Genomic DNA, 14,212 nt, shown 5'->3' with positions numbered 1-14,212 from the left:
CCCCATCATAAAATATTTCTCAACCAATCCTCTTTTTCAAACCAGTTTAAGCAACAGCTGAACATTATTTTTATTTGCACTTTTTGTAGTTTGATACAGAAAATCCTTTCTACAGTTAGTTGTGCAGTGAATCATAAAAATGCCAAACCAAAAATGTCTAACACTTAAAGAAAAAATGCTGATTCTTGATATAGTAGACAAAGGTGTAAAAAGAAAGACATCAAAATACAATCTGATATTGTGTAAAATAGTTTATTGACAATACTTAAAAATTAGGCCAAATATTCATCAAGGGTTGATTACACGGATCCAAGTGCCAAATATAAGAAAGCATGTGTTTACGAAGACATTGATGAAGCAACATTCAAATTACTATGTTCAAAAGGGGGGAAGGTGAGAGAAAAAAAAAGTATATTGGTATAAGAGCATATAATATCAAAAACAGCTATGGAGTTTGCCAAAAGCTTTAGAACAAAGTGAATTTTACGCAAACAATGGGTGTGTGCAGAAATTCAAAAAAAGGCATGCAATAGTTGGAAAAATCAAATGTGGCAAAAGCAAAGATGTTAATGAAGATGAATGTGTCATTTGAAAAGATCAAAAACTTAAAGAAATCATGTAAATATATGGTGTAAAAAATATCTTCAATGACAATGAAATCAGCTTATTTTATTACTGTTAACTGAAGAAAACATTAACATTCATAAAAAAATATTTATTTTGGAGGCAAGCATAGCAAAGTTAAAATTAGTGTACTGCTGTGTGTAAACATGGAAGGAAATAAAAAACTTAAACCTTCATTTATATGAAGGTGTAAAAATCCAAGATATTTCAGAAGTATGAAATTACTAGAAATAGATTATGATCTCATGAAAAACTCATGTATTACCTCAAACATTTATGAAAAAGGACTAAAACGTTTAAATAAATTCATGGCTACAGAGAAACAAAAAATTGCTCTATCACTAGACAATTCTACTGCTCAACCTCAAGATATCAAAGAAAAGTATAAAAATGCTAAGGATTTTTCTCTTCTCTAAATACTGATGAAAAACTACAGCCTATAGATCAAGGGGTGATAAAAAGTGTTAAAACTATTATCAGAAAATTTTGAAGAAGGCCCTACTAAGAAGTGAAAGTAATCAGACCTTACGTATAATAAATTTATGCGACTGTACATTTGAACTTGCAAAACTATGGAATTATGATGTGACTGAAAAACCTGCTCACAGTTGCTTCAAAAAAGATGGCTTTATCACAAAGACTGATAATACTGATAACATTAAAGTCATTGACAGCGAGCAAGATCAATAGCTGGAATAATATGTGGTTGCAGTTCCAAAATCAAGGACAATTAAAGAATAATGAATAATTGCCAGATTATTCATTTATTTATAGATAACAATGTTGAGACCTCAGGAATTCCTACTGAAGAGGAGATATTGGAGAGTTATTATGAATTTTCATACATAACTTTGATGGAATGGAATTAAATGAAAATATGTAATTTTTCTTTTATATTTCATTTTAGTACTACTTTACATTTAAAATTTTTTAAAAATTCTCATCTTAAATCATTTTTTATCATAACCTCTATTTTGCTAATTCCTCCATTTAGCAAGTTTTCTGCAAGGTTCTGCAACTTTGTGAAATAGAGACTTGAATGTATACATTGTATTCTTTTCAAAATAATATTCTCTTAATACATTCATAACATAAAATTTTATTTACATAATAACACCAAAGTACACAATTTTTAACCTTGAAAAACACATCCTTCTTTGTTCCGTTTGTTAATTATTTATGTAGTTTAATCTCTTAATTAAAATCAATATTATAATTTATTTACAGCTTTAATGAAATAAAATGAATTGTCGCATAAAAGCAACTCTAAAAATTTTTGCACAGTTCTAACGGATAATTATCGATCTACTGTAGATTTAACCCTTTCCGGCACGCCACCTTTTAAAGTTGGAATTTTGATAAAAAAAAAGGTAAGCAGTCTAATTAGGCCTAGAGGAGTACACAAGTAAAATTTTGTAAAGAGTTTCGATAGCACTTATTGTTTTAATTCTGTGGTTGTTCCCAAAGTGGGCACACTGATTGAATAGAGCTCTGAAAAGTGTGCTGAAACGAGCATTGTTGTCAATGAAATGACCAATAAGATGCGGAGAAACAAAGAATACAGACTCTCAGTTGTCCTAGATTATCGGTGAACCAGTCTGGGCACACCTAGGGTTCGCCATTTGATTTCATGCAAGATTTCAAGGTAAAAATTTAAAACTAATATAGAATATGGACATTAGTATACAGCCAAAAAAATAACATAGAAATTTCTTTTCAAGCAATTCCTTTTATACCCTAAAAAAACTGGAAGATTTCTTTGAAAAATGAAGGGTCTTAAAAACTAAACATGGCTAAAATATATGGACTGGTTTGTGTTGAGCTGTCATCTACTATAAATAAAGAAGGTACAGAGTAACCTATAGCAACCCATAAATCCTTTTTTATTCAATTTTTCTGTGCATACAGAAGGAAATTTTTAGGTGTGTCCAGACCGAACACACTGTGCCACAAAGGGTTAACAATAGGCACAAATATAGTTTTTAACAGTTATATGTTAGTTTGTCTTCAACTATTTAGTAATATAAACTGCACAGCTATGCATCCAACTAATTACCTAGTGACTGACTGAAGATTAGGCTGGCAAATCAAATTTACGGATTATAAATTTCTGACATGGGTTGCCTCACCATATTTATAACATGCCTAAAATATATTCATGCACCACATAAAATTGCTTCCAAAGCAGAATGAGCTTGCGGACTGCCACTTTGAGATTTCTAAGGTGCAGATTCTGTTGCCAAAGATGAATGAAGAATAGCATTTGCTGAAAAATGCGTTCTGTGGACACTTGAACAGATGCTTAATGGAAAGTTGGAAATTTTAAACAGTTATGAAATGTTTAATTGAAAGCTATGAAATGGTTTTCAGGCAATACTCTTACTTGCACAAAAAGTATTTAAATAAAATTTAAAATGCAGTATTGATCTTATCTTCAAATGTCATTAATCCTTCAGGTTGTTCCAGAGAATACATCAAAGATGACAAAGATAACAGCTAAATGGTAACACCAAAAGAAGATATTTTGCAAGTTGATATGATTGTAAATGCCAAACAAACATTAAAAGATTAAGAAAATTTTCTCTGGTTCAGGGACATTAAAGGCCACATATTAACAATTACTGACACAAGATCCAAACATTGTCCCACATATGTTAAATGGAAGATCACCTATCTCTGCAGATGAAAACATAAGACAATCCACAACTATGCTACCTGGAAGCTATGTAAAAGTTGATTTTTTCAAAAAGGGGGGAGGGAATATGCAGTTAAAGCAAGGTCATGCTAGGTATTTCCTGATATGAAAGACTGTTTTTGTCTTAAACCTTTGGAGAGAGAAGTTGTGGATGTCATTACATGAAAACAATTTCATCCACAGCTCTAGTACTGAGTTTCTTTACCTCTCTATATGAACCCTGCATTCACTTGAGCTGAGTTGAAATGATTGATTAAACTGCAGTGTAGCAATAGTAGAATAGAAGACAACTCAATATATTTCAAATGGGCATGGAAGACATCTACATAAGTTAGAAGCATGTAGAGAAAAATTCTTTCAAAATGAATATATTTCAACAGTATAACATTGAGGATTTAGTCTCAAAATTTCGGCATCCTGATTCATATAATATTTTCAGATGCTAAACATGCTTCATCAAAAAAAAAAAAAAAAAAGTAAAAATAAGACATAGAATTTCTCATTCAAATGACTTTTCATTTTTTTAAACCGTACTTAATAAGTGAACCAAATACTTATGGTGTCAGAGAGAACAGCAACATTCCAGCTTCGGCAAATCATTAATGATGATTACAAAGATCTAACTGGAAGTATATAGCAATGGCAAATTTTGAAGATGTGAAAGATCTAATGAAAATCAAAATATAGACAAAAAAAAATTGGAATTATTACAGAGCATTAAAATGTACAATTCAGAGCTATTTGCCAACTCAATATCGTAATATGATTTGATTATTTTATAACAACAAAATTCTCAAACATCATCTATCTGAGAGGAAGAAAGCTTTTGTGAATGATTTTCTAAAGGAAATTGGCTCATATTTGCAACATAAACTTGGGGGTGGAGGTAGAAATATGAAAACTTAATGTGGAAACCAACTTAGAAACACGGCTTTAACTCTCTGGAAACTGCTATGTTGACAATTTCCATACAGCTGCCAAAATAAGCATTTAAACATATAAACTGTTGTATACAGTAAAATGCTAAAATTTTCACTTATCTTGAAATGAAAAACCAGTGGCTTGACTTCAGCCAGTTATCAGTTTTAAAAAAGAAAATAAAAAAATTTATGTATTAAACTATCCTGTGCTTACAATAGAACTTTCAGAATCTATAGAATTTAGTTATTCTGAGCTCTAGTACCCTTAACCAGAACAAATTAGCACTGCTTTAATAAAGAAATTCCAGACCCTTATTAACCACAGAAAGATATTAAAGTAACAAGATAATGTTCTTTCAAATGTTGTACATTTAACTCAGAAGAGAATATGACAGCTAAGTAGATTGCATTCATACTTCATATAGTCCAGATCTTCTACTTTTTGGTTATCACCTGTTTCAATAGATGATGCAGTTCTTTGCTGCTTTAAATATAACAAAGAAATTTGTTACATTTTGATTTTAAAACATTTTATTACTTTTAACCTTGAAATTTAAATATCTCTACTCAAATTCAACTGGTATCAAGACGTCAAAGACAGTAAAATAATAGCATCTCTTTTTCACAAACAGAAAAAAGTGAATAAACCACATGAAAAATAATTTTTGATCTAGTGGCGACATGGTAGTTGCAAATGTTTCTTCAGTGTCAAGAGATACCAAATAATGCACAATAGTTCACATTTTTTGACACATCTTTTCTAGTTTTATTTGCAAATATCATTTACTAAATAGCAGCAAAATAACTTTATCTTTTTTTTTCCCCGTACACCATTGATAATTTTTTCATACCTGCCTGTTGTGGAAAAAAAAATTTTTCAAAATGTTCTCGTAAAAAACAAATAATTTATGCAAAAAGTTCTAAAAATGAACTCACACAAGTATTCAGACACTTTGGACAAACAATTTGTATTTAATAAAAATGCTCATATTGGGGGATATTCTTAAGCTAAAATTACACCTTTCATGGACTCTGGCATGGATTCAACTAACTTTTTTCATGTAAGAATGTTCTGTTTTGTACTAATCCTCTATAAGATTTCCTTTGAGTACAGCTTTTGATATCATATTTATTTATATAATATCATATTTCTCTATTCTTTTTCCAATTCATTCCATATACATTTGCTAGGATTTAAATCTGGATAATATGACAGAATTTTGGCAACTTCAGAACAGTTGTATAATAACCATAAGCAAACATTTAAGGCTGCATGTGTAGTATTGTTACTCTGATAGAACCTGAAAATATTTTGCATACAGATTTCGATTAAGAATCTTTAAATATTTATACTCACCTGTATTATTTTCTATACAAACTATACTTCTGATACTGGCAGCAAACTATCCCCAAACCATCATGCCTCTACCTTCATGCTTAACAACAGACAATTAGATTTTTAGTTTCAATCTTTTATTTGGCTTTCACCACACAATTCATCCATCATACCTAAATGTATTAAATTTGCCTCATTTTCAAATATGTTTCAATACGATAAATCTTTGCTTACTCTAAATTTTGCAAACACCAAGCATATTTCCCCTGTTTCCTTGTTGGCAAAGAATTTCCTTCTTGCTGATCCAAATGCTCTAATCATTCTTCTAACATTTTCACGATTAATATTTATTGCAAACTGTTCTTCTAACTCTGATGCAAGTTTAACAGCACTAATATTTGGGTTTTGTTTGATTTTTTGCAGGATAAATCTCTGACTCCTTCATATTAGCTTGGAATATGGTCAAGACTTCAATGCATTTTCAACAATTCCATGCAATTTCCATTGAAGATAGTTGAGTGTTTTACATTAAGACTTATTTAGATATTTTGAATGTTTTACCTCATTAAAAAGATGACTAAATTTCTAACAGAACTTGTTTTTAAGTCTGCAGTGTCCTTTAGATATGGAACAATATATTTTGCTAAATAAGTAATAATTAATAATTTCCAAATGCAGAAGATGATTCTCGTGATGTATCTTTATTTAAAATAAAAAATTGTGACAAGAAACTTCAAATATTAAAACATCTCAACAAAAGTTTTAAGTGTCTGAATTATTATGAGAGTTACGAATACACTTTAAATAAATTATTTTATTGCAGAGAATATTTTAATGATATTTATTTTGAAACTATGTCCAACTTATTATATAAATTACTAACTAATACATTTTGAATAAATTACTTTATTACAAAGAATATTTTGATGATATTTATTTTGAAACAAGCACATTTTAAAACAGAGAAAAAATAATATAATGCAAAAATATTTTGAGTCTATGTTTGAAAATTTAGTACAAGATCTAAGCAAATAAATTTTTAAAATATAAATGTCTGAAAATAAATGTGAGCCACTGTAATTATAATCAGTTATTTTACAATAATTACCTTACTACTATTTTTTTTCTTTTAGCTTCTTTTTATAACCATAGTACTATCTCTTACTGAAAGTTACTGAGTCTCACAGTTCTCTTTTCCCACTTCATTTCTCTTTAACATGTTTAGATTCTTCTTTAAACAAAATTACATACAGAAAAAATAGCGAATTTTTCAATCAATCTAAAATAATTTCAAAATATCATCATCAATTGATTTTTTGACAGTAAAAATTAATCCAAAATTTTAATTATATAGAAGCACTTTAAGTTTTAAATTCATGTTTAAACAATTTAAGTGGAAGATAGCAGATCAAATTCTGTAAAAATATCTGATAGAACTGAGATTTTATGAACATTGTTTGGAATTAGCAAGTTTAAAAATGAAAATTAAAAGTAAAGAAATTTAAGAATGACAATATTTTGAAATCTGTCAGATTAATCAGAGAAAATTAAAAAACTAAATGAAATATTTAAAGATATAGATAATAACAAGAACCCGAATTTATAAATAAAAAATACTTGGTTGGTTCAACGTTAAGTCTATGGAGGCATAACTTGATTTTAATGATCAAACCCTGGTTATAGCGAGCAATATTTATGTGACTCATAAAATATCTATTGACTTCCACCTTTCCAGCTCCGCTAATCCTTTCTTGGAAAAATTTCTTTAACATTCTGATTTAACCGAAAGTTAGTGATGAGTCATAAATCTTGCGAACATGTGATGGCAGCCTTTTTTGTCTTGCAGAATGATCAGGATTGAATTTGTACCATTGAATTCTACAAGCATTATACAGCCTATGGTCCAAGAGATCATCAGAAGTTTTAAATCAAATTTTCATAAGCATTTGTTTTGATGCTTTTTGACAGGAGACAAAAAATAGGAACAACTTTAAATGGTTGTACTCGAAGTAATACATTTTTAATGAATGATGCATTGGAAAACATTACGTCAATTTGCATTACCACTCGCTTCTGTAAGGCTGGACTGGACATTTCACAAGAGGGGCAAATCACTGAGAAAGAAAAGGAAGTAGAGGTCACTGAAAATTTAGAAACAAATAAAGAAGAATTTTAAAATTATGTGTCTGCTGATGCCAATAATATCACTTCCTAGTTACCTACTCCCAAGGATATTGTAGCTGAAATTAAAGCAGATGATACAAAATAATGAAAACAACGATGATAATGATGAATGTGAAGAATTTTAAGCTGAACCACCCCCAAATATACTCGATGGCTTCTGAGTGTGCAGAAAAACTTCAAACTTTTTTCGGAGCCTGGGGTACAAATGACGATGTGTTTCAAGGCATGAGTCTTCTCTGAACAACATTAACTAAAGAAAGAGACAATAAGGCAATTCAAAGCAAATTAACCAACTTCTTTTTTACTGAACAGAAATAAAACATAAATAAAGTATATATAATATAGTAAATATGTATGAACTCTTATGATTTTTTATGACCCTGTTTTTCACAAGCACTTGGTTATAACAAGCAAATACTGCACTCTTTTCACGCTTGTTATAACAGAGTTCGACTGTACTAAATTAGATTTAAAACAAGGCTATTTTTTAAAACATTTATTACTATTAACCCACTCATCCATTTATCCTATTTAACATCAAATATATTTAATGATTAAAAAACTATATTTTAGTATGCAGAAGTTATGCCCGTATATGCAGAATTTATGCCCATATCTGTTATATAGCCACTTGGTGGACAATATGATATTTTAATTATTAGTGAGCCAATAAAAGTAAACATCAATATAATAATTTTTTTTCAAATATGAACTTTTTGAGCAATAAATATATATACTAAAACTACCGAGTAAAAGAAATTTTCCAGCAAAATTATTTTTATTAGCACCAATATTCAAATTACAGTTCATTCAAGTTTATTTAAAATCATAAATTAAAATGTAAAGCATTCTTCAAATAGTTAATAATAAAAGGTTTAAGCCAGTTTATTAATTTTTTAAGCAGTCTATTAAATTACAAATGTTAAGTAAGCTGATTAAACTAATTATATTAAAAATTATTTAAATTTATTAATGCAAATTGATAAATTTAATGCACTTTCCTCTTAATGAAATGCACATGTTCCTACATAATTAAGTGTGCTTTTGATCAATAATGTGAAAAGTAACATTATTAGCAATTCAAATTTGAGTACAAACAGGCCTTTAAACATGATCCAATACTTATCACTTGTAATGTTAAGATATTAAGTAATTTACTAGAAATGCAGGTTGTCTAATCTACAATCACCTATCAGCTTTAGTTATAGCTTAACTGTACATCTAGAAAAATAAGGAAGTAAAAATAAAATGCCAACTTTAAATCTGCCCACCAAATATGCAAGCCTGCCAACAAAATCAATTATTGATAAATTCATACATATAGAGAATGACTTGAGCTACTGTCTCAAATGAAATGGAGAGAGTGAATACTGTGCGGGGATGAAGATAAGTGTTTATGCGTGTAAACTGAGAGTTAATGCGGCATTGAGACATCTATTTTAAACTAACAGAAATTTAAACTAGCATTTTAATGATTGAGCTTTTTAACAGTAGAAATTCAAACATAAAAACAATGCTTTCTCTTACTGAAATGCAATTATGAATTAACACATTTTCACTTAATGACCATATCCACTTACCTTCTTATTTTCGAAAATATGACATCTTGGCTTAGTATCATCAGGAAATAAATCTGGCAGTTTTTTTTCTCTTTCCATTGTGAGTCCTTTACAGGATGTCACCGTTAACAATTCAACTTTGTTCCCTTCCGATGAATAGCATAGTAGTTCTCGACAATAATAAATGGCACTGTCTGGAGGTTTGCTGTAATTAAATGCAGTTTTATATTAATTGCATTAGGTAGGATAAAAAATTAAAATGTAAACAGAACAGACAGAAAAGCTCTAAACAAATACTTCAGTATTGTTAAATACATGGAGGTAGGAAGTAAGATGGAGTAGCCCTAAACAAGTTTCTCCCGTACCCTGCTTTGAAGCGCTGGCGATCCCTACGTGGTGACCAAAACATTGGGTCATTTACCATTGAGTTCAATGGGATTTGACGTGTTCGGATGTAAATATTTTGTAATTACTTCGGAAATATACATATAAATGTATATATTTTCTTTTTCTACAACACTTCAGAGTCCTAAATATATGAAAACAACATATTTTTAAACAACATTTCATTCTGAACGGAATTAAATGCTATACTTTTCACAGGACAGTTTTCTCAGAATGGTTTAATTTGAATGAAATATTTTCACAAGTTTTCGTTAATTACATTAGAAAAAAAAATTAATTTGATTTTATTCAGTTAAGGTACAAAAATTAAGATCAAAGTTTATTGTATTATTAATATTAAAATTATGCATTATTTCTTTTCTATTTATAGAGCTTCTTCCTAAAATACTTTCTTAAATATGACATGATTTTTTGGCTTCTGAGGCATCTTTTAAATCGAAAAATGTAAGTCAATTTATAATTAATGCTCTATTTGGTTCATTTTAAATTAGAGAATTATTAGGAATTAGCGAAATACTTTAAATAGTACTTGACTTTCTCTGAACATTTCTGAAAGGGAATAAAATAAGTTTTTTTTTTTTTTTTTTTTTTTTTTTTTTAAGCATTATTTAAAACTTGTAACTGAGTTATTATAAAATGTAAGGGGAATAATTCTTTTACTTATACTTATCAGATTTTTTTTTACCCTTCAATTCAACAATACATATTCCAAAACTCTTTATTACGTTCGTAAGTGCGCATCTCATAGCATTTGCTTTTTACAATACCTTTTAACAGATTGCTTTCCAATACGAACAATTCTTGCTTAAATAGTTTTATAACGTATTTGTCAACAGGATTTCAATTTATGCTTACAATTCAATATTAAGGTTATTATATATTTAGATAACATTTATAATCATTATAAATTAGATACATTTAATAATTAGATTTCTTCACAGTACTTTCACAGTTGTTTATAAGTGAATAAATTCTTCATTTCAAATACATTTATAAATAATCTAATGACCTGCGTACGTTAAGAAGCCAGCATAAAACTCGAATTTCCGAGGAAAAAAGACTTGTGTGGGAAACATTTAACAATCTGGAATCAATAAGAGGACCATTCATGATCGGACCTCCTTTGGCATGATATACAAATGTTTCCACCTCCGTGGATTACCCTATTTTCAAATTCTTAATAAGCTGTCTTGATGATGTAGCACGTTTGCATGGTCACATCATCTTGACCGCACATGGTACTTCCGCCAAATTCGCAAATGTAAACCTCTTCTGTTCCACACATTTGTTTAAAACTGTACATAATTTTATACAAACGTGTGGTTCCAAATGAAGGGAAAGCTAACTTATTGGCATATCTGTGTGTCTATTTATTAATTTTGACAAGGATTGCAGCATTTGATGGTAATTTTATGTTTAATTAACCCAAATAAGTTAAACGTGTAAGCCTAAAGTGATTATTTTTCAGATATATAAAATTAAAACGATGAGTTTAAAATGGGCAGCAGTAAAGCCTCTTCTCTAAAAAATTTTAAAAGGTACATGTTAAATAATATATGGATGTGAAAAAAATTTGTTTTATTTAAAACATTTTGGCGTTTGGAAAATAAAATAAAAGTAGCGAATACTCTATCAAGGGTATTGAAAGACGTATACAAATTTAAATGTACCGTAAGGTATTTTTCATTCTTTAAGCATAACATTTTTCTTAAAATCTATATTTTTGTAGTTCAACAGCTTAGAAATTTATAAAACAATTTCATAATCAAAATCGCTGTTGTTAGTTATCGAAAAATAACCAAGATGTGATTTTTGTGTAAATGTCACTAAACTATACAAATTGCTATTATCCATCACACTATGAATGTTTCTTTCATGCGAAAGTGTCGCTTTTTTATATGTATGGAACTGTCGTGTGTCGAAATACTATCGGAACTCTGTCAAGCGAGCTTCTGAATGTAAACAAAGAACACCCCATCTGGTGACCCAAGCTTCAAAGCAGTGCTTCACTTCTAGCGCCGGTTGGCCCCTCCTTAGTTTCCTACCTCCATGGTTAAATATATAAAGGTATGATACCTAGTTCTTCTTAGTACCAGATCTAGCACCCTGATGATTTACCACTATAACTGACACCTTATAAGTGTGCACTGCACCTTATAAGTATAACTGTGCACTGCCACTGCCACTATAACTGTGCACGTTATAAGTAGTTTTATGTGTTTAATGCAATGTGTGTGTTTAACATAATGTTTATATATGTTTTATGCTGTTTAATGTCGTATTGTGTGTACTTTGTATCACTGTACTGTTATGTTTTGTATATTTTGTGTTGAACTGTGTTTTCTCTATGTATATTTATTTGTCATGTATTTCAAATGTGTGTGCTTAATTATGTATCATATTAATGTGTAATGTGTATATGTAATAATGTATGTATGTAATGTGTATGTAATTATGTATCATATTGATGTATAAGTAGTATTTTATGTGCAAGCAGTAATTTATGAGTAATAATATGTAATGTAATGCATATATTTAAGTATATTAATGTGTAATGTGTACATGTAATTATGTATCATATTAATACGTAAGCAGTATTGTCTGTACAAGCAGCAAATCATGTGTAAGCAAGAATATGTGTGAGCAGTAACTTAGGTGCAAGCAGTAATTAATGAGTATTTATGTATCATACTAATGTGTAAGCAGTAATTAATGAGTATTTATGTATCACACTAATGTGTAAGCAGTAACTTATGTGTAAGGAGTAATTTATGAGTATTTATGTATCATACTAATGTGTAAGCAGTATTTCATATGTAAACAGTAACTTATGCATAAGCAGGAACTTATGCAACATCAGTAGGCAGCAATTCCTGTGTACGTAGTAATTTATGTACAGTACAACTGAATATGTATGTAATCTTATACATGTAATTTATGCATAAGCAGTAACAAGGTGCAAGCAGTAACTTATGCGTAGGCAGTAATGTATCATATTAATGTGTAAGCAGTACTTGTATTATATTAATGTGTTATCATGTATCATATTAATGTGTAATGTAATGAGTATATGTAATTATGTATCATTTAAAGTGTAAGTAGCATTCTATGTGCAAGCAGTAATTCAAGTGTAAGTAGTAATTTATGTGTAAACAGTAATTTAGGAGTAAGAATGTGTAATGTAATGCATATATTTATGTGCATATGTAAGTATATTAATATGTAAGGTAATGTGTATATGTAATCATTTATCATATTAATATGTAAGTAGTATCTTCTGTGCAAACAGCAAATCATGTGCAAGCAGCTTATATGTAAGCAGTAATTAATGAGTATCTATGTATCATAATATGCAAGCAGTATTTCATATGCAAGCAGTATTTCATATGCAAGCAGTAACTGCAAGGAGTAATTTATGAGTATTTATGTATTATACTAGTCTGTAAGCAGTAACTTACGTGTAAGCAGGAACTTATGTATCATCACTAGGCAGCAATTCATGAGTATGTAGTAATTTATGTACAATGCAACAGAATATGTATGTAATGCAATGGTATAACGCAACTATGCACAATGCAACTATGTAATATAATCCTTGACTGAAACAGCATGCTATTTCATACTCCGCACTGAATAACCAAATATGTGCAAACTGTGATCCGAATGTTGCCTGTACAATGCTATATGTAATAATGTATCATATTAATGTGTAACCAGAATTTTAAGTGCAAGCAGTAACTTATATAAGTAGTAATTTATGTGTCATCAGCAGGCAGTAACTTATGTGTAAAGTAGCAGTTATGTATAGTGCAACAGTATATGTGTGTAACGCAACCGTGCATTGCAACTATGTAGTATATTCTTTAACTGAAACAGCATTTTGTTTCATACTCCGCACTGAATAAACCAATATGAGTGAACTGCGATCTGAATGTTGCCATATGTACAATGTATTATGCAGTTGTGTATCATATTAATGTGTAAGCAGTATTTGTCAGTATTTGTATCATAATAATGAGTAATTATGTATCAAATTAACGCGTAATGTAGTATGTTATATGTAACTGAGCATCATATTAATGCACCATATTGATGTAATCATATTAATGTAAGCAGTATTTCATGTGCAAGCAGTAATTTATGTGCAAGCAGTAATTCAGGTACAAGCAGTAACTTATGTGTATGCGATAATTTACGAATAAGCAGAATTTATATGTTATCAGTAGGCAGTAATTTATGAGTAAGTAGTAATTTATGTTGAAGTATCGATAAACTCCCGGTGCGCCTTATGGGGCCGCAGGGAGTTGTTGCGTCTGGATAGGGGAGGGTATGGGACATATGCCTGTTTACCTCTGTTAGACGCCAGGCGTCCTCGTCCTCCGTCACCTGTCACCCTGATGATTTTACTGAGGATAAAACAACAAACACATAAATAACCAACAAAATTTTAAAATTTTTCATTGCAACCTTAATCTATAACACATCTCTC

The 14,212-nt window shown here is 29.7% G+C and overlaps 1 protein-coding gene across 2 annotated transcripts in view; it reads right to left on the bottom strand.

Moving 5' to 3' along the window:
• Positions 1 to 14,212, bottom strand: part of LOC118204614 (cytosolic carboxypeptidase-like protein 5) — an 80,602-nt gene that overhangs the window by 37,873 nt on the left and 28,517 nt on the right. For both annotated transcript variants that reach the window (XM_085811472.1, XM_085811473.1), the window contains exon 4: positions 9,340 to 9,523. In XM_085811472.1, the coding sequence (XP_085667598.1) occupies positions 9,340 to 9,523 (184 nt within the window). The remainder of the gene's footprint in view (positions 1 to 9,339; positions 9,524 to 14,212) is intronic.

Source organism: Stegodyphus dumicola, chromosome 2 (assembly GCF_044657685.1).
Source record: "Stegodyphus dumicola isolate Sdum_Otavi_A_Nest chromosome 2, ASM4465768v1".
NCBI lineage: Eukaryota > Metazoa > Arthropoda > Arachnida > Araneae > Eresidae > Stegodyphus > Stegodyphus dumicola.
This window is presented reverse-complemented; position numbering and strand designations above follow the sequence as displayed.